Genomic DNA, 22267 nt, shown 5'->3' with positions numbered 1-22267 from the left:
GTCTGGTCATTGTCAGGGGCATGTTTTTGGCAAACACTGTGACTTTGTTGTTTACCCCCAAAGGGTATCTCCTGAATTTCTCCCAACTCCTGTATTGATTGTAGCAGAGGTTCTAAATAAATTGCGTTTAGCAATGGGGAGAGTGGGCACCCCCGTTTGGTCCCTCTTCTCATTAGGGCGCAACATAGATCCATTCACCATCAAGCGTGTTACCGGAGAGTTGTAGTTGGCTTGGACCATGTTTAAGCAGTCCCCTCCCAGGCCCATTTTCCCCATTACCTTCAATTAAAAGTACCACTCCACTCCGTCGAATGCGTTTTCCGCATCTGGGCTTTTTCCACTAAGTGTGCCACCCTCCTGATGTAGTCGGCTGTTTGACTCCCCAGGACAAAACCTGATTGATCCTGATGAATCAGTGATGGGAGATGCCCCTCTAGCCTGTTTGCCAGTATTTTGGTGTATAATTTTGCATCTACATTTATAAGCACTATGGACATGTATGAAGTGCATTCCGTGGGATCTTTATTGGGTTTGGGTATGAGAGTGATCTTAGCCTCTTCCATGGAAGATGTAATACTTCCTGTTGTCTTAAAGATGTTATAAAGCTGCATCATTTGGGGAACCTGCAGTGACGCATATGTCTTATAGAAGACGGCCGTATAGCCGTCCGGTCCTGGGGCCTTATTCGTGGGCAGTTTTGCAATGGCTCTCCTCCCCTCCTCTTCCGTGATCTCCTGGTCTAATAACTGTTGTGTACCGGTTGCCATTTTGGGCACCTGTATTTGTTCCAGGAGGTCTAGCTGCTGTTGGCTCAGAGGGTTTTGGGAAGAGTATAGGGACTCGTAGTACCTGGCCATGCATTCCTGTATTTCCTCCCTGCGGGTGTGACGGTCCCGTTTCATCCTTTATGGCTGTAATTATAGTCTTACCCCCGCTCCCCTCAGTAATCGCGCTAGCAGTGCGTCCGCCTTGTTGGCTTTCATGTAATATTTTTTGCCTGACAAATAGCAGAGCACCCTCTGCTTTTTTTGTTTTGTGGACTCCCAGTTGCCCTACAGCTCGCCTGTAGGCCCTGAGTGTGTTTCTTGTTGGGGTTCTCTCTGCCCTTTTCCTGGTCTCCTCCACCTCTTCCTCTAGTTGGACCTCTAGAGCCTTCATCTGTTTCTCCCTTTGTGCCTTTGCTGCTATGAATTCCCCCCTCAGAGTTGATTTAAATGTTTTTCTCCTGTGTCAGACGTTTTATTAAGCTCAAAGAAGGCCTTCATCTTGTCACCCAGGTCCACTCGTATCACTGGGTCCCTCACCAGTTCCCCCGGGATCCTCCACCTCCATGTCCCTGGTATGCGTCCCTGCAGGTTCATTTTCATTGATACTATCTTGTGATCCGCTATCCCCCCCTACCTTCACCCTCCCCATTAGGTTAGCCGATACATATATGTAGTCAATTCTGGATTGTGTACCATAAACCCCCGACAAGAATGTATATCCCTCCTCTTCCCCCTTAATTACCCTCCACACGCCCTTTAGTCCCATACTCTCAAACCTATCTTGCAATAGGGCCGGCACTACCGCTCCACCTCCCGGTCCTCCCCACGCTGACCTGTCCCTGTCTCTATGCCACGCCAAGTAGCAGTCCCGCATCAGGGTTATGTGTCCCTTTAAAAATTCTTCCAGTTCTCCCAAGAAACCCCTTATGAAGAGCTCCTGATCCATGTTGGGGGTGTATACTGATGCTGTGGTGTAGGCTGATCCTACGTATTCCCCTCTTATTATTATATATTTACTGCCTTTATCCCTTTTAACCTCTGAGACCCTGAGGTCCAAGCTGTTTTTAATGGCTACTGCTACACCTCCTGTTTTCGTCGGGGCAGATGCAAAATATATCTGGGTTAAAACCCCTTTAGTTTGTCGATCCTGGTCCTTTTCAGGAGGTGCGTTTCCTGTATTGCCAAGACATCCGGCCCTGCCACCCTTGTGAATCTCTCCAACTTCTTCCTTTTGAAGGGGTTTTGAGCCCTCTCACATTATGGGTTAGCCATTTGAACTTGTGATTGGGTGGGTCTCGTTCATGATCGCATTCCCCTTGTCCCTCTCCCATGGACCGTGCCTTCTTTGGTATACTTGGTATACTTGCCCCTCGTCTCCTCCCAGTTGTACCCTTATGTTTTACACCTTTTCCACCCCCCTGTTCCCTCCCCTGTCGTCTCCCCCAAACTTATCTCCTGCTTCCCGTTCCTCCCCCTTATCCCAGTCCCCAACTGCGGGATGTACCCCTCCCCTCCTTCCTTGATGTTCCTTCATCCCACAACCCTCCCTTGCTTGTCCATCCTTCCTGACTCCAACATGTTTGTGCTCCCTGTGCCCTTGCGCCCTTGGTCATATCTGTATGACCACCACCCCTATTATTGTTAGTGCTTGTGGGCTCTTTGTCTTCTCCTCTAGCCCTCTACCGCCTCTCCGCCTTTTGCCTCTTCTCCCTCTTTCCGGCATGGGCCTCGCAGTGTCGCTCTCCTTCTGCCTCTCTCCCCCGCCATGGTCTGGGCCTCAGTCTATTTTCTATTAGGGGGGCCCCCTCTCCATGCTGGTCTTGATCCAAGTCCAGATGTAATATGTCTGCTCCCTCTTGTGGGGAGACTGTGTTTTTGTACCTCATCCCACTTGTATCTAATTTCATGTTCATTCAAGTCCTTGACTATTGGGCCCATTTGTCGACACTTGATTAACGTGCTGTTCGCTAGGTCTTGGTATAAGGAGATCTGTTGGTCGTTGTAAAGCACCAGCTCCTGTTGACACACACACACACATTTATTTTAATGTTGAACTTATTACCATAGATCAAACTAACTTACCACAAATAAAACGAGTTTGTTAAAGCTACAAATTACCTTCCCGGGGATTCCTTTAGGAGGTATTTTGAATAATGCTGTGACCTGTACGGCTGTGTTCCCAGTCCTTGTCTGCACAAAATCCAAAGTTTAGATGAGCACTCACAAGAGGCTTCACTTGCATTTACCATACTGGTTAAAGGGGAAGCTTGAGGGTAGCCTGGAGGTGAGAGGGACCTCAACCTCTTGGAGTTTGCATGCTGAGAGACCTAGGTTGTACTGTTTCGTGAGGGTGGCTTTGAAGATCTCGGGGAAAATTTGGGACTGCAGAGGGGTCCACTTCTAGCATATCAAGAGCTAAAGAGAATTTGTAGAAAACTGCCCTGATTTCCCGGTGGAAGAACCACATTGGGCACTAATAGCATGAATAATTAACCTAGTGGGTTGTAGGAAATATACTACTTGCATTTATCAGATACTAATATCACTTGGGTTGCATGATACTATGACAGTTAAATAAAAAATGTGACCACAATATTGGTCATTGAAATTATGGATGCTAAGTTGACGGAAGGCATGCGCTCATGTTAAACTGGTGTCCTCCATCACCTGGTTTAAAATAGTCAAATTTTGATTGTTGCAATGGATTTGTCACCAGCCCTGTGCATAGGTTCCGCCGGGACTCTACAGCATATTGTTGCAGATGCAGGGAATAGCAGTCATAGTTTATAGATGTGATATATTGTCCTGGCCTCTCCTGCATGAAATATGGAAACGGATACAGATTATTTGACTATACAAAGAACGGCGAGGTTGATTTGCCCCCAAGGTCTGCCTTTTTAGGTTTACTCCTACTAGGAAGAAAGAAAAGCTGATTAATTAATTGATATTGTTGGCTTTATTTTACAAACATTTAGTTGCCCATGATTGGATAAGGAAAGAACCTCTGATGTTTGAAGAATGGTATATAAAGCTTTTTTTTTAATTTCTTTCAATTGCACAAAACTATGTTTACAAAAGAAGATGAACTGAAGAAAAATCCAAAAGTCCGTCCGCCAGCAGAAATTCAAGATTTCTAGGTAACCGTGTGAGACGGTAATACAAAATCTGCCTTTGGCCTACCCCTAGTGGGTGACCATGCATCAGTCTTAGACAATCTCCTGGGTGGTGTGGATCACTATGTCCCCCCTGCTCTTGTATCTCAGGCCCTTTGTGTACTGTGTTACTGCAAATTTACTATGTTATGGACACACAAACATAAGTTATTACCATAACCATGAGAATAGACACAAAAAGAAAACACACAAGTCAGTTTCAATTATAACAATAGAATACATGTATTCATACACAGCAATGCATGATGCAAACAATACTATAATGCAAATCTCGAATTGGCACCTTTTATGCTTTTGGTGCAAATCTACCATGCAGTGTAATGACTGTAAGCCTTACAGACTTCTAATGCAAGCCTGTGATTAGCTGGATCTATCATGTCTAATGCAATATACATATGGGAAGTGTCAGCATTCAGCATTCCTCTCCAATCCACACCATTCCTCACTCTCTCTAAGACAATCCCTGTCTGATATCCCCTTCTCCAGACCCAAAGCTCTGTGTGAGTGTCTGCCCTAATCAATCAGTTTAGGCCATAAACCATACTTCCCATTTGCATGTGCAAGCTTCCCTTGGTCTCATCTCGAGTGTGTCCCATCTCTCCCCTCTCCAGCTCCCTTTGCCAAGTCTGGTCCCTCGAACTGCCTCAAGCCTCTGCCAAGCTCATCGATCTCTCCCAAGCTAGTCTGCCAAGGTTGCATCACTGCCACACCAAACGCCTCTCTCTCAATCTCAGAGTCAGCTCCCTCGATCTTAGAACTCCATCTCCAACAACTAGCACCTCGAACTAGCCAGAACCAGAGCCTCTCAAAGCCTCACCTCCCATTATACTGTTCAATGACGTATTCATATCCATGGTTACATGTCTCTCTCTAAGACAAAATGCCTTCTTTCGGTCTGTCAGCATTTCTAAATATGAGCAGTGCCTAAATGTCTGTGTTACATGTACTTGTACTTTTTCATTCACTGCGGGTTATTTGTCAATGTGACATTTCGGCCTATCTATATCATGGCCTTCTTCTGTCTGCCTGCGGTACACCATCTTACCATCTATTCATATTTCTCCATTCAAATCCTCTATCCTTCTTGTGCATGTCTCTGCCTGCAAAGCTCTCCCTCTCTCCATGGCGCTGCCCCCACCTTTTCTCTCTCTGCGAAGCACAGCCAGCCATGCTGATAAGGCCAGCATCCCTCTCCTCTTGGACAAGGTTCATGTTGTCTCTCTGCCAAGCAACTGTTTACGAATACTTGTGCACTGTAACTCATAACAATCTCCCCGCACTCTGTGGAACAAACAACTTCTGTGTGTCTCATTCAGTGGGATGCCTTCATGCTTTCTATTCTCGAATGTAGTGCCTAACACATTCATTCATACCAAGCACTATACTTAAAGCTCAATGTATATTCTAAGTGCACACTCAATGTGTGCCTCTCTACATGCATACATAATACATAACACATCTCTACATGTATAACATATCTCTACATGGCACTTCAAATATAACAGGCCTCATTCTATAAGCAAATTACAAATGCATACATATATGTGGATAGTCTAATGATGTCACTACTAATCGGTACAAATCAGAATGTATGATGAATAACTAAACAGGATGCAATGATGGATAATTGGATCTCTAAATGGGTAATGAATGGGTAATGATTCCATAACAATGAGTAATGATTCCATAATAACAAACCAGGCTTCTCCATACTATCAGGTTCTACAACCGGAGTGTTCATTTTACTACTATTGTATTCTCCGAGGTCACCCTAATTTGCTCATCCAAACCAAGCTGTCCAAAAAAAGCCCACCACGGCTATGACCCAACAGGTCTTTTCCCCACTCAGAAGGCATGCCCACCAATCCTCCTAGCTGTAAACACAGAGATCCTTGAAGAAGTGGCCTAGCCAGGTGTGTCTTATCTCCTCCAGACCCCTGGATTCAAGTAGTAGATGGCTTCTCATGTCCACTTGAGTGGAGGCAGTGCAGAATCTGCATTTGTTTGAAGCGACTTTCCCTCGAATGGCTAAGATTTCATTTGTGTTCACCAGATTCAGTCTAATCCGTAGGAAAGATTGCTGAGTTCATTGGTCAGGGCATTTTACTAGATATGGTACTACCTCATTTAATTTTTTGGGGTTCTGTGGAAGGTCGTCAAGCAGTTTGCACTGATTTGCTGAATCACCTGTCTCAATCCAATCCATTTCTAGTAATTTAGCATTTATCTTTGTGGGATTGGTTATCAAGTCCTCTTCAGTGCTTCCAATTTTTTCCAGCAGCTGACGGTTGCGAAACCTCCAGGTAAGTAACATCCCATTTTGTTCTTTATCCATTTCTTTTTTGATGATTTTCAGAATGGGTTTTGCAGATGAATCTATTACCTTTCTGAATAGCATCATGGAATTTTGTTCCACAAGAACTTTCATTGAGCTTAGGCTTAATTCTCTCCTTATTGCCACCATAGGAGTAGATTTTGGTAAGTTTAGAACTTCTCGCCAAAAGTAACCTTCAAGTTTTATCCATAGGTTTAGCGGCAGTGCTGGCGTTGCTTCTACACCATAGATTACTGTCGGGAGAACTTTGGCCTTATAGAAATTCACAACGGGGAGTATTGAGAAACAGCCGAACTTTCGGTTGACTATTTTCGACTGACTGATTAAGGATTTGAGTTTGTCATACAGGTGTTCCTGCATAGGGAATTCCATTCTGCTATTATTCAGTAAAATTCCTAAGTATTTAAAGTTAGTTACTCACTCCAGTTGTGTTCCTTCTGCGATCAGCTTGATGTTATTTTTGGCATTTCGACCTTTTTCAAATGACATTACTTTTGTTTTTGATTTATTTAGTTCTAACTTGTTCTTTTCCAGATAAGCGAGTAGGTTGTCCAACTGCCTCTGCAGGCCCACTTGAGTCTGATCTATTAAAATAATGTCATCTGCATAGATTACTCTTAGTATTTTTTCATTTCCTAGTGAAGGAAGAAAGGCTCTGATCGAGGTCTGGGTCTCCATGAAGTCCGATGTGTATGAGATGTAGAGTGCGGGTGCCAGGGGGCAGCCTTGTTTTAAACCCACCCCCCCGGGGCCGTGGGAATTTCTCTTGATAGGTCGCCCGATCTGTTGAGTCTCATCCTTATTGATGTTTGGGAGTACAATGCTCTTATTGGCCCCAAGATTGTATTAGGGCAATTGACATTTTCTAGCTTTTTCCACAGGATTTCCCTGTCCACCCGGTCAAAGGCCTGGACCAAGTCGATAAATATTAAGTGCAGCCGTGGTTTTCCTTCTTTTACTTTTGCTTTCAGTGCACTCAATAGCAAGATGTTAACCGTTGTGCCCAGACCTCTCACAAAGCCTGTTTGTAGTGGATCAACATTTTCCGTTTTATTTATCCACCCTTGTGTAGGGTCCTAATTGAATGGGAGACTGTGGAGGAAGTTAATTTTTGGAACAGGGCAAAAGGAGAGGGTAGGCAAATCCTAAATATATGGTCCACATTTTGCAGACCTCTAAGCATATACTGATTGCAGTCTCGTCTGAGGCTTGAATGGTAATTATAGTGGAGACAAGGCAGGAAGAAGGGAGGTACCACTGTGGGAATTGAAGAGGAATATTACTGTTTATCTAACCATATGACATGCTCAGCGAGGTATATGATTGTGTATATGTTCAGTTATGGTTTTATTATTGAAGAACCATGTAATTTATGCTGTAATGCACAAAGACACTTAAAGAACACAACTGTCTTGGATGAACCCATTTTTTTTTTTTTACTGATTCACACTGCCTGTGTTTGTGTTTTTCACATATGATGTTGATTGTGTGTGGTCTAAAGATTGAAAATAAATAATTAGTGTGGTTAAAAGAGCATGACAAATGGTAGTTATGAAGCACATTAAACATATTTTACAAGGAACAAGTAAAATGTGTTGGTATCTGGTCTCCCTTTCAAACAAGTGCCACAAATGACTAATTACATTTGTGTGTCCTACGAGAGTGCAGAGACTAGGATGGTTCAATGTATGGATATTGTGGGTGTTTTTGAGTACTTTTTATACATTGGCTTGTCCTGACTTGGGGAGGGGAAACTCTGAAAGTCTCATAATGTTATGTGTTTTGCTGATATTTATTAATAGGGTGGGGAAAAATTGGTGTGATGCACATTGCTGGCTTTGAGTTACTGAGTGTGCTCAGCGGATCATAGAGTATTGTTCAAAGGCCCACTCAGAGGGTCTAACCCAAAGAGGCCAAACATGAGAAGATGGCATACTTGGCCAACCTGCTCCTCCACTGAATTTATTGTTTCAGTGATGTGGCAAAGTGGAAGTTGGGTCTGCAAACCCTCCATAATTGTTTCACTTGAGGAAGAAGGAGGTAACTCGCACAATTCCATCCGTGGGACAGCCTAAAACTGAACACAGCACTCTGAGAGGATGTTTCCCCATCTCTAGCAAGGTATACAAATCACCTCCAAGTATTCCCAGCCTCTGCATCATTTCACTTCTAGTGAGGAACCCAGCTGGTGGACATAGGTTGTTACAAATCTGCCTCTCTAGGGAGTGGTCTAAAAATGACAAGCAAGAAACTGGAACAGCATAAAGCCCTCCAATCTTAAAGGCCTCCTCACAAGTGCTCAGTCATAAACCCACCACGGGCAACCCATTTGCTGGTGTCTTATTTTAACATATGGAACATTCAGTTAAATAAGTACATTTTATTGAATTAGCTTTTTTCAACTTACAAACATGTTTTGATTTTTGTTTTTCTTTGTAGGGTGTCCCCGAAGACGCTCCTCACATTTTGTACAAATGGAGTCTTGCTGCGCACCCTGATGGCAGGCGACAGCACGCTATCTACAGTGACGCATGTTATTGTGGTACGAACATTAGTTTACATTTTACAGTTAAAGGTCTGACTGTTTTAATGACAAATGTATTCTTTTCTGAGTATGCTTTTCTTTTCAGCATTTCATAATTATTTTTTATGGGTTTTGTTACGTGCGTTTATGAACATACCACAAATTGATCTCCGAAATTCAAATTATAACAAGTTTGTTTGGTTTACATATGTTATTTTCAACTGCTTTACTAAAATAAAAGATTTCTTGTCTTGGAACCACCTGCCCTCACAGAAATGTGTTATTTTATTTTGTCACATGTGTAGAGCAGAGTAGTTTGAGACTGTTTACCATGATTAGGGTAAGTAAATCGCAGCAGAGGGCAAACTGAGCGAACAGAGGACTGCCACCATTATCGTATTGTTATTCTGGTTTTGACAGGTTGAAGGTTAAAATGTCTGGCTTCTTGAGGTGAGGAATAGGCCCTTTCCGAGGGCTGTCCTGCTCTTGTGTGCTCTAGTGAGCTGTGGGCCTATCATGCCCTCCGCATTTGGTATTTCTTATTAGGCCAGATGCAGGGTTTGAAATTATGACTCGAGGAGCTTATATCAGCTCCTCCTTAAAGAGAAAGAGGTTACTACATTTTGGAAATAGTTTTATGGTCTAATGATTTTAGTGAAACGGTTTACCCGACTTGCCCAGAAATATTGCAATCAATCAAATGCTTAAAATCTGGAAAGGCTAGACGGCCAGACTATAAAGTCAGCAATGCTGGTTTCCTACCCAGAATGGTAGGCAGGGATTACGACTGGGTGATTACTGAAGACACACAGGTGCATTCTATCCTCTTGGGCCCTAGGTAGTATTGTGCCAATATTTAAAACGTAACATGCTGATTGCCCTGTTTGACATTTTAGGTAAAGACTTTGAGCTGTTGGAGACATGGTTACTCCTAGTACTCCGGACGGTTTCCAGGGAGAATTTGTAATTATGACCATTGCTTGACTATGGATCTATGGATGTTATGATTGAAAAATACAGTAGGATAAGATTTGTCAACTTGTTTGTTGCTTTTTATTTTTTACCTGCACAATGCTTTTAATTCTGTTTAAAATATTTTATGGCACAAGATTAGAGATTGAGGTTTTCAGAGGGACTTTTTAATTCGAATCAAAGTTGTTTAAAGTAATGTCTGCAGCCATAAGATGGGAAGGGTACTCATCTCATTCATTCAGGATAAATAAAGGAGTGAGGCATGGGTTTCCACTGGTACCTTTGTTTATATTTTTGCTTGCAGACATTGAAAAAAGTCTAGCATTCACAGAGTGAGAGCACTCAATTATAAACAAATTAGAATGTTGTTCTTCGCTTCATGTTGAAGATGCAATTCTTCTCGATATTTGACTCCCCTGGATCTAAGAGAAAGTTATGTTTGCAGCTAAAGATTGTTATGGCTTTCAAATTGGACCTACGTCTTGGGAAGATAAAAGTAGTATCACTTGGGAGAAAATTTAGCAAATGAATACAAGAGGGTAAGGAGGTGGCCCATCCTAATTATGTGGGACTTAAGTTTGAAAAGAATGGCTCATGGGTTGCCCACAAGACGAGAGTAAAGAAAGCGTTAATCCAACCAAGTCAAGGTCCATTGACTATTATAAATTTGGAGCTCGGAAATTCTAAAATGTGCTGAGGTGTTTAGAGTCAAATAAGCTGTAGCTGCATTTTCTGGTACGGACATGGGATCAGTCATGAACAAGGTGTTTGGAAATTAGAGGGGAGACCCTTTCCATGAGGACAGAGAGGTGGGTCCGCTAACCAATAGTCCCCTTAGGGGTGGTAACATGCGGGAGGACCTCATGGGCAGTAACTCCCCTCCTGGGGAAGGATGCAAGCCCACGACACAACCCCTTTAACCCCCGATCCCATAGGGTAACACCAACACCAAATCCTTCTCTGCCTATGATAGTCTGAAATAATGTGTTATGGTAAACTGTCAGGTGAACTTGCTGTATAAAATACAGGGACGAAGAAGATCGTAAGCAAGGCGCCATCAAGTAGAGCGCATGCTCGACCAGCTGTTGTCAATCGAACTGACGTTACACTAGGGCAGTCCCCAATATTTAAACTAAACAGTAAAGAAATACTTTGTTCTGTTCTGAATGCTGAAGGAGACAGAACGAGAGACCCAAGGAGGTCTTGAGAGAGTATCCTGAGAAAAGGACGAGAAAGAACCAAGAAAAGGAGACTAACGTGCAGGGTGTAGTTCATCAGAATGCACGAGCATGTGGTGAAGGTCGGCAGTGTGTCTGCGGTAGCAGCAGTAGAAGTTGGAAATGGCGTCTTTCAAGTTGGCAGGAACTCTACAGCAGTAGTAGTAGTGGAAGAAGAAAGCGGAAACCCACCAGAGAGCGAGAGGCTGGGGAAAGGCGAGATCAATCCAGCACCCTATCAGCCTGAGAGGAGGAGACCGTGCGGTACGAATGTGAACCTATTGAGAAGAGAACAAGTGAAGTGGAAATGATTGAGCGTGGGATGCTCTGAGAGTATCTTGATAGTCAACCGAGGGCCAACACAGTGAAAACCAAGAGAAAGTGTGGTGGTGGCGGCGTGACCTGTGGTGCGTGGCCCGAGCGGTCTGAGAACAGCGTTGAATCCTCCAGCACTGGCCAAACGCGAAGCACGTAGGCGATTGTACGAGAAACGTCCAAGAGTACAAACAACATGCTACCTGGAAAGGCTTGGCAGTCAGGTCTGCAACGTATACCCAAACTGCCTATAGCCAAGGGATGCAAAACCAAGACAGGCCCAAACGAAGGATGAAGAAGAAAGTTATCCTCACAGGACAGCACCAGGCAGAACCGCTGAAAGGTTCCCCACCCAGAACAGGTAACGGGAACGAGAGAAAGTCTGGGATGGAGCCGTGGGATATATAAGTGAAACTCGAAACATCTCTAGAGACTGAAGAAAAGGCAAGCAGAGTCAAAGCGCAGTACAGAGGGGGCAAGTTAATGAAATCAAAGCAAGACGTACTTAGAACTCAGGGTTGGCACTTAGAACCTTTCCCACCCCTCTTTCTCCAAAGTAGAAGACATTAATCCACTGGAACCCTTCTTCAAAGAGATGAACTCCCGGACCGAGGGGTTTTCTGGAGCATCACTGGCGAGAACAGGGTCCTGCTGATGTACAGACTGGAAGCTGCCAGCCTCTTGGGCACGTGCCCGTGAGCCAGAGGATACCTTTTGTGACATACGACAGTAAACTGAGAGATTGACATCTTTTTTTTGTAGTTCCATTAACACTCAATTCTGCAAAGAGTCTGTACCCCTTTGAAGCCAACGGGACACACATCTTCTCTAAAAACAGAGGAATAAAACTCCTTGTCTCCACCCCGTGCTAGAGACACTAGCCTCTGGGAACCAACGAGCCATCGACAAGCCTCTTACTCGTCTCCGTTAGATGAGGTAAAGAAACTAGAGCAAATAGAGGGGTGAAAGAAACCCTTGGAGGAACTAACAGAGCTATTGAAGTTAAAATTGAAATAGCCCGGGGGATCCGCTGGATAACCCAAAATACCAGACGGCGGCCACTCCAAGGAAGCAGCTCTTGCAAAAGCCCGCCAAAACCATCAGATACTTCCAATGGGTGCCCGGACTGCCGGGAACGAACAGACACAACGGTGCACACAACGGTTCGGACAGGCAGCGGTGTAGAACCCCCGATTACCGCCTCCCCCTTCAGACCGGGCCTGGCCATACCCATGGCTCACCCCCACGTAAGCCCAATCAACCCTCAACAACAGATAAAGACCCACAAGATAGCGCGAGTGCCCTGAAACAAAGACAAGCCGCACAAACAATAGTCTCCCTACAGGATAAGGAGGGAAAATGACTGGTGGGGAATGCCCAGATCAATGCACAATTTGCTGAATTTTACAAAGAGTTATACAAGGCATCAGACGCCTCCACAACCCAAGAAATTGTACTCTTCCTAGACTCTATACAGATCCCAAAAATCCCCCCAGACCATGAAGCTGCCCTGTCCGCGGGGAAACCTGCAGGACCAGACGGGATCCCTATTGACTTCTACAAAGAGCTTGTGGAAGAAATTGCACCGCCTAGAGGAGGTATTCAAGGAGGCAATCTCCCAAGGCCGCCTCCCCCAATCCATGCTCGCCGCAAATATAATAGTCTTTCACAAGGGGTGGAGGGACCCGGAAATATGCAGCTCCTATAGGCCCATATCGCTTATGAATGCAGACGCCAAAATTCTCGCGAAATGCCTAGCTAAAGGCATTGAAAACAGCCTCCCAAACATCATGCATAAAGACCAAATGGGCTTCATACGCAATAGACACTCAAGCGACATCATCAGAAGACTGCTGTATCTGATAGCAGGCGAAAGAAACCTGGAAGACCCAATACAGGCAGTCGATGCAGAAAAGGCTTTCGACAAGGTACAGTGGGAGTTCATATTCAGAGTCTTACCACGATATGGATGCCCCCCCCACCTCATCCATCTGATTAAACTGCTTTATACAGGCCCTACCGCCGCTGTAGTAACCAATGGCATCACCTCCCTCGCTTTCGAACTACAATCGGGCATGCGCCAAGGGTGGCTGCTGTCACCACTTCTCTACGCCCTTTGCATAGAACCAAAAGCGATCAAGCTCCGGGCAGACAGGGGATGGGCAGGCATCATGCAAGGTGGCGAGGAACACTTGTGTGTTCCTCTTCGCGGATGACATGCTACTTTACATAAGCAACGGCCCCACATCCGTCCCATACATTAGAATGCTACTACTCGAGGTAGGCCCAATGGCGGATACAAAATCAATTGGAGCAAATCAGAGGTCATGCCGTTACACCCAGATATCCCGTGGGACCCCGGGGGGTTAGCCCCATTCATTCTACAGATGCACCATTTTAAATACCTCAGCATTAACATAAGCGCCTCATTCGGTAACCTCAGAGACCTAAACTATCCTCAGAAAATAATGGGCATATGTCTGGATCTCAAAACATCGGATACCCTAAACCTCTCCTTGACCGGGCGAATAAACGCTCTAAAAATGAATTTGTTCCCCAAGATAACGTACATCGCAATGATGATTCTGGTTAGCCCAACAGTTATGTCCATGAAGGAACTTTACAAAGCAATCACTAAGTTTATCTGGAAAGGGAAGAAGGCGAGAATCCGCCTATCAGTCCTACAAGCCGCTAAGGCAAACGGTAGACTGGCGGCCCCATCCCTCAATGCATTCTACCAAGCGGCACAAGTGTGCTGGGTAAAACACTGGCTAGATGCATCAGACTCCAGTTGGAGGACAATGAAGGTTGGGCTGATGAAACCACTGAACCCAATTGAAATAATGGCCATTTCCGCCATAAAGAAACACCCCATATTAGGGCCCACAATCGCCCCAATAGCAGAAACTCAGGACAGCACCACCATGGTCCAGCATCCGGGCGGTGTTAACCTACGGGCATACACACATAGCACACCATAAGCAGGATCAAGAGTGGGCCCACATTAGAATAATGGACATATGTGAGGGGGAGACATTATAGATGTTTCAAGACGTCCGCATGAAACTCGGCCTAGGTTTAGGCGATTGGCTTTCATACCACACACTATGTACTACAATACAGCGCCATACTGCACAAAGCCGCCCACCCACCGCCCTCTGCTCCTTGTGAGATTGTGATGGAGCAACACCTCTAATCCTTCCCACGCCTCTGCACATTCTACCAAATGGTGGTTCCGAATAACCTGGGATGGTACCACACACTGGTACGCAACTGGTCCGAGGACCTGGGGGTACAAATAGGGATATCGGACATCCTGGATTACTACACCACCATACCACTAATCTCCACTAACCTCAGAAATAGAGAGTTACAATATAAAATTATGCAGCGTCTATACTTCACCCCCACTACTTTACACTGTATGGGGATTTCCCAAACAAATGAATGTTGGACAGAGTGCTTTGCTATAGGCACGATGGGACATATACTCTGGCAGTGCCCAATGGTCTCCCTATACCGGAGGCAAGTGCATAAGCAGATAGGCGAAATCAAAGGGGCCACCGTCACATTCACACCTGAGGTGATGCTTTGGAGGGGGGGGGGGCAGATGATTGGCACGATGAGGGACTAACCTGCAAACTCATAGGTTTATTATTATTTACAGCAAGGAAACTCCTCATTACCCACTGGAAGGCCAAGGATCCCCCTATTGCTGCCAAGCGAGCCACACTCCTCTCTCAAATCTGTAGAATGGAATGGGCGGCTATCGCGAGACAGCAGACTCATAACCCAGCAAGATCAATACAATTCCGAGAACTAACAGACCCATACACATAAGCGGCTGAAAGGGAGGGGAGACAACCGTCCACATCATATACGCATGACCTGCAACCTAACACGGCACAAACCGGTAAATGGATAGGCAGCATGCCGCACATCAACACTCTGGTAGAAAGGACGGAACCGCATGAAAGCAACTCATAGTTGGGGGTGGGGATGTTGATGTTGTTTAAGGGATAAGGGACCTAAACAGGGGGTGTTAGGGTTGCAAATAATGAAATGTGCTTGATGCTTATATTAATCACCATAAGTTGTAAATATTGTATACTATAGATGCAATGCTCTAAAGTACGCTTTATTGTGTCTGATATCGATTCCAACTGTATGATACTTGGTTTACAAATGCTAATAAAAAGAAGTTTTTATAAAAAAATTGAAATAGCCCGGAAGAGGCTTACAAAGAACGGTGAGCAAGGTAGGAGAAGGTAGTCATTCTCCTAGCCCCACTGGAGTATTGTGGAACTTTGTTTTTTTCAGTAACATTGGAAAAATGTCCAGAAGTGAAGACAACAAAAATTTGAAAGACTCATATCCAGGAGAAGGGAGTCATTTACTTGGGTTATAGAGAGAACTTTCTTAGATTAGAATTTATGTTTAAGTGGTAGTGATAGAATAGGAGTTTGGACCAGGACGGTGAACTTTTCATTTATACTACACAGACTTCCTGACTGCCAGAGTTTGTTTGTTTGATGTAGGGAAACCACATTTAGTTGGGGTTAGATAGGTTTTGTTGGTTGTTTTGTTGGTTATTTAAAGTGTATAGCAATCACTATAACTCCATTTGTTCAGACACCTCAGTCCATGCCGCCACAACCCCCAGTCGATGTTTCGTCTCAAATAGTATTGGTGAAGGGCAAAACGAGCACCATGACGGCCAAAGCCATTAGAGTTATCTTTAAACTATCTCCAAAGCCCTCTCCACTTACTTTGCATCAGCCTTTTGACTTCAGAACCCAGGTCCCTAGAATAGTTGAGAGGTTTTCAAGGGAGTAGCAGCTACCTGAAATGCTCTTTCACCAGCCAAAGAAGAAAATATGGACAGCCCACCAATGAACTGTTGCCTGGATTTAGCCAGGACAAAAAGCCCAAAAAACGTATGCAACACTTCCAACAACGGTTTAGAAAAGAATGCGATTTCAACTGCCTTCCTGTAGAGTTCTAGTCATAAACTTCTGCATCCTGCCAACATTGTGAGGGTGTTGTCCTGGTTTATGCGCGTATATGTTATCTTCCTTCCTTTCAGTTTGGGAACAATCATAGAGGGAGGTACAGACACCCCTGTACATGAGACTAACAGAGTGATGGTGGGACCAAGCTTCATTTGCATATAGTTTCTCCTCATCTATAATAGGAAGACATGCTAAAAAGCGATGGTTTGGTGAGTTGCCCAGGGCAACACCAGTGTTTGATTAAGAACCTCCCATTCATTACCTTTTAATGTTGCATATGCTGTCCTTAGTGAGATCGGGATCCTCAGATGTGAGTCCTGAGCTTGATGCCTGACTGGTAAAGCCAAAACATGTATGGGGTCTTGTGCAAAAAGGACGTGACCTGACAACTTAGGATGGACTGCTTTGGGGTGGGCCTAAGCCTGATTTGCATATTTGTGTTGTGGAGTATGGTCTAGAGCAATTACAGTGCTTAGGAATCATTCAAATGTTCCAGCCTTCATTCTTTACTGTTACTTACTGTTACATCAATAGGGTGCCATCATCCCAGCTCTTTTCAGAACTTCTACTCCTCGTTTCTTGTAATGAAAAAGAACAGAACTGGGATCAAAAAAATGTTGGGTCACTCCAATTTCAACCTATTATTTCTCCTTACAGTCTGATCTCTCTCTCCATTCCAATGAATGGAGGGGACTCTGCAGCCCAGGAATGCATGTGCCCAGTGCAATAGAATCAGTACAGGGTGGGAGCTACAGAGAGTACCTGGCCTTGCTCTGATCTGAGTGATGTGGTATCAGAACTAGAAAGGCTCAGAATGTAAGTTGTTATGCACCTTGATTCTGCCTCCATCACAAACTGCACCACTATGTCAGGATCACGTGTCTTTTAAATAAAATATCCTACGCAGCCCACTCTGTCCCTCACTGCACCCCTAACATCTGTATTGGAAGAACCAACCCCAAAATGACCCTCAAACAAACTACGATTGCATATGTGTCGTAGGGTCACACCACAAAACGACTGTCCATCCGGCTTTCACTAAGAACAACAATTAATATGCATACTATTCTGCTCATACTGGCATATAATGGACATATTTTATAAGGATTCAAGTATCTTAGCCAAAGGAAAGCTTGACTTTGCTGATCATCCAACAAATTGGTTACATCTTCAGCATGTACACCTGGGGGGTGTGGATCCCCCTCCCACAGCGGATATTCGCCTTGATAAAAATATGAATTCCGTCTGAGATTGTGAAAAAATAAGCCTTATTCTTAAATTGTAAGCAAAGCCTTGCTGGGACTAGAACACATATTGGATATGCTGGGATCTGAAAGGTCTCTTGGCACCCAAGAAAATGTCACTCCTTCTTCAGTCATTGAAAGCTCAGGGTAAATAAGAATCCTGTAGGACTACTATCAAAGCTCGCCAATGTCCCTCACCCATCGCAAAATGTTGTCTTTCTCTTGCTGGAATTCCAAATGCGAGCTTTGATTGTACACAGTGAGCGGGACCCATTTGGGCATAGGAATCAGCAAGCGGTGTACCCTTTCACAGCAATTTGGTGCGAGAGGGAATATCACCTAGGATCTTTTTCAGAAGTTCTTCCACAAATACTTTCATGTTTCCTTTAGTCTTACACTCAAGCACACCCATGATTCGAAGGTGGTTGTGTTGTGACCACGACTTCAAGTCATCACACTTGGATCTAGCAAGCTTCAGGTCTCTAGTTCAAGTCGTAACGGAGTCATCAAGTTGTTGCAACCTATCCTCTACAGCCCCATTTCCATCCTCCACCTCGTTGATCCGCACACTCTCCTTTTCCAGTTTCACTAGTATGGATTTAATGTTCACATTAATATCATCAAGCTTATTCTTTACTGATGTAAAGCCTTCTTTCATATTCACATTATGTAGTGATGTCACAGGTTCCAAAGCACTCCCTGTAGGATTCTCTGTAGGTGCACTTCTGGCAGATTCACCACCACATGGCTACCTTCGTGAAGGTGTCTATGTGTCAGTACCTGGATTGGTAAGGATTGCCTATTCTTACAGAAGATCATTACTCGGAGCGGAAAAACGGGTGGCTCGCTCTGCGACTCGACCCCCCTCCCCCCAACCACCGATGCCAACATTGCCATTGGGAAGGGAGTCCCCGTCCCGAACTACCAAGAACTCATCAGCGGGCCGAGGAACACTGCAGAACCAGGTGGTAAGTCAGCGGCGGGTGTACCGCCTCCGAAGTCCAGCAGGAATGCTCCCCTGCAACCAAAGAGCCTGGCGCCAGACAGCCCGGACGTAATCTTACCCCCTCCGACATAGTCCTTCCCGTGCGGAGATACGTGCCGGAGCATAACGGTCCCCCTATGGCCATGCAAACAAGACAGCCCAGTAAGTTCACGGCCCGTAATACGCTCCGGAGCCACAATCTATCTGGCCGCAACGACAAGGGGCAACTGGCTCTCTCCGAAACCATACGACGGGACTGCTAACGCAGCGTCCTTAGATCCGAACTCACATAAAAGGCAGGGAGGCACCTGCTTACACCCCGGCAGAAGCGACCCACTAGCTGCACACGCCCGGGCCCTGGAAGCGCAGATCGATCCAGGACAAGTAGTACAAACCCAAACGCTCCTCCAACCTGAGGCACATACATGGCAGAAAGGAGACCACAAAGACGACACGCAGAAATCCACTGAGTCCCCTGAGCCACCTGCAGGCTCAACCATAAACTGCTTGCAGTGGGAACACTGCGGGACGCAGCGACAGGCACCCAGGATCTCCCAATCCGGCCTTAGAGCCGTACCATCCGGGAGCCCGACCAACAGTACGTCGCACAGGATGATTCTAAACTGGGAATGTGAAAGAAACGCATAGGCGACAGAGCACTGAATAAGCCGATGGAACTCACGCGGCAGTGCCCTTAAATAGCAGCCCACAATAGGGACGAAAAAGGACAGCCAAAGTCAGCGTCAATATTCCACAGCACAGCATCAATTACTGGGGCCAAAAGCGTCCACCCTCAAGTGGGTCCCATCAAACCTAAACCCAGCACCTCAAAACAGATCGGAGGGGTGCGAACATCTCCGTACCCAGAAGCAGTACCAAGGTAGATCCAAAGGGCCCCCCCTCACCACTAGTGGCTAGATCCCGCAGGAGAAAGTGACTGAAAAAGACCATTGGGAGCGGCTGTACCGGCCAATAATACAACGTTAGCTGCCGCAAGTGCGGACAGAACTCCAGTAAGCGCCTGGACCCCGGGAAAAGCATCTGCCTGAATCTAAGCCACTAAGGGCCCTGGTACCCTGCACGTCAGCCAAGAGGTTAGACCTGGGAAGAAGTGCCCGAACACGGGAGCAACATAAAGCGCGACCTGGCCACACACCGGCTTGGCGAATACCTCTGGGTGTTGCTATATACCTACACCACCTCTACATAGCTCCGGAAGCGGGATCTCAGGAGCTATATGAAACTAGACAATTGTGACTACTCTCCCTGAAGACACAGTAATGCAAATCGGAGTGCACTCCCTCCTGAATCGTGAGGCCGGAGAAGCCAGGAGGGGACCCTTGCCAGTGATCCCAGGTATTGGTGGTCAAGTCCACGATAACACAATCATCATAGATAGAAGCAATGTGTACAAAATCGTGCCACCAAGTAACAATGAGCCTCACATGCCCTAGCAATACTGAGGAGTAACACGATTGTGCGCCCTCCACTGCTATCGCCCAAAGGGACCCTGATGCCAGAGGCTAAATAGCAGAGCACCTCATTGAGAGCTAGAGGTGCAGCAAAGCGCCAGGAGGGACAACTAGAGAGGTGCTGGGGACAGAGACAGCAACCAGAAAACATAACACCAGTCCCACCACAGGAACTGATGTCGGCGGACCTCAGTAAATCCACGGCCACAATGACTACAGATAAAGAGGAACTTTTGAACTGCCTCAAATGGGGCAAATGAAGGAGGAACTGAGGGCCTCCCCACAGGAAGTTAGAAAAGTGGTGAATGAACTGGGGGAAAGAGTAGACCTTGTTGAGAATGGCCTATCAGCCATGGCGGAAGAGGCGAACCAATGCAGCATCCTACTGGACCAGGTGGCCAGAGCAACGACTGATCTGGAAATACAAGCCGAAGACCTAGAAAATAGATCACAAACGTCCAACATCAGAGTCAAAGGTCTGGCAGAATCGGTGCTGGACAGAGACCTGAGAGACACCATGTAGCAATATTTTAGAAGTCTGCTGAATGACACCTAACCTGAAAAGATTGGATTCGACAGGATACACAGAGTAGGCCCTAAGAGAAATGAACCGGGAGCGAGACCCAGAGACGTTCTGATAGCCGTGTCATCCTATAGCTTGGAAGAGGACGTCCTAAGAGTGGCAAGGTTACAGTCTGACCTAACGATCAGCGGAAGCCATATCCAACTCTACCAAGATCTGGCACTCTCGACACTCCACAAAAGACGATTAATGTAACCGGTCACGAAAGCCCTGCAAGCAAAACACATAACCTATAAATGGGCCTACCCATTTGGACTAACTTTCACTTGGGAAGGAAAACTAAGGAGAATCAGCACTTGTGAAGAGGGACTGTCACTGCCACAAATGGAAGTGGACCAGAACCAGACTGCGACTGGACCGAAACATAACACCACCAAAAACGCAGACAACCCATGGGAATGGTCGAGTGAGAGAAGTAAGAGAAACTGAAGAGACTCAAAACTGAACGGCCCCTACAAAAAACCAAGCCTAAGCGGTGCAGGGATGGGGGTGCCGGATATAGGGAGATACGTATTGGCAGCACACTTAGCGCTGATGCTGAAGTGGGCGGGACAACACATAACAAAAGGGTGGTGTGGGATAGAACAAGCCTCCTCAAATATCCCGCTGAAAGCACTCCAGGCCCTTAACGTTGGAGCCCGTGAGAAGGGAAGTACCCTGTTGGAAGCTACCAGAACGTCGTTAAGCAGTAGGGATAAGGCACTGAGTATGAAAAACATCAAGCAGGGGTGGAAAAAATATGTGCCCTCAAGGCTGGTAAATACCTGAACTTCCTGGCGGTATGGACCCCTTTTCAGGAATTTGTAAAGGATAGAGAAGCATACTTCATAAGCTGCAAATGCTTAAAAACATCCATGTGCACTGATGCAATGACAGTAAGCAAACCTGCACATTCAGAACGAAAAGACTTCGTAACGTGAAGAAATCTCTGGAACCAAACAAGTTGGGGGTAACATGAAGAAATCTCTGGAACCAAACAAATTGGGGAAACGGGGGGCAGGAGGTGGGGTAAGGGGGTAGGGACAATGGTTGGGGACTTTTTCTTTTTTTAAATCCTTTGGAGGCAACCGAACATTGACTGAAACTATCAAAGTCTGACAATGTGGTACTTGTTCTGTAAATGTGATGCACAGCAATGACTTTTATGTTGTAACCTGTATATGCCTTCGTAGAATAAATAAAACTGGTTAAAAAAAAAATAGGATTGGCCACCAGGGGGCGCGTAGATGCAGTTTGCCTCTGCGTGAGCTCCTCACGCACTGGTCCAAAAAGTGGTCTGAGCCCCCACTTGGAGACCCCCACCCTTGAGCAGACCCTACTTTAATGGTGTGGGAACCCCCAGTCCACACACTGGTTGAAACAACGGAACGAATTGCACCAGTAGAAGGCCACTTTACCGAAGAACGCTGCAGAGGTGGCCTGCTGTGGAGAAAGTGAAACCAAAAGCGGCTTTGACACAGCGAGAAGTTCAAGAGCGGCCCTACTGGTACCCCGGTGTTGAAGAGGAGCTGAGTGGAGGATGGCCTCGGGTCAGACTGACAGTGCAGATCCCTGCTATCTACCAGGGTGATGCGTTAAGGAAGCTGTGGCTCTCCGACACCGCACCTCCCGACCTGATCCGTGGTAGGCTGTGACTGTGACACGCGGGGAGGCGCAAACGCCCCGTCT

At 45.8% G+C, this 22267-nt stretch overlaps 1 protein-coding gene across 4 annotated transcripts in view; it reads left to right on the top strand.

Annotated features, from left to right (window-relative positions):
* Window positions 1–22267, top strand: part of YTHDC2 (YTH N6-methyladenosine RNA binding protein C2) — a 2707399-nt gene that overhangs the window by 705853 nt on the left and 1979279 nt on the right. For all 4 annotated transcript variants that reach the window (XM_069625524.1, XM_069625523.1, XM_069625522.1 and 1 more), the window contains exon 7: window positions 8715–8817. In XM_069625524.1, the coding sequence (XP_069481625.1) occupies window positions 8715–8817 (103 nt within the window). The remainder of the gene's footprint in view (window positions 1–8714; window positions 8818–22267) is intronic.

Source organism: Ambystoma mexicanum, chromosome 6p (genome assembly GCF_040938575.1).
Source record: "Ambystoma mexicanum isolate Mex_15411 chromosome 6p, UKY_AmexF1_1, whole genome shotgun sequence".
Taxonomy (NCBI): domain Eukaryota; kingdom Metazoa; phylum Chordata; class Amphibia; order Caudata; family Ambystomatidae; genus Ambystoma; species Ambystoma mexicanum.
The sequence above is the reverse complement of the archived record's forward strand: the minus strand, read 5'-3'. Positions and strand labels throughout refer to the sequence as shown.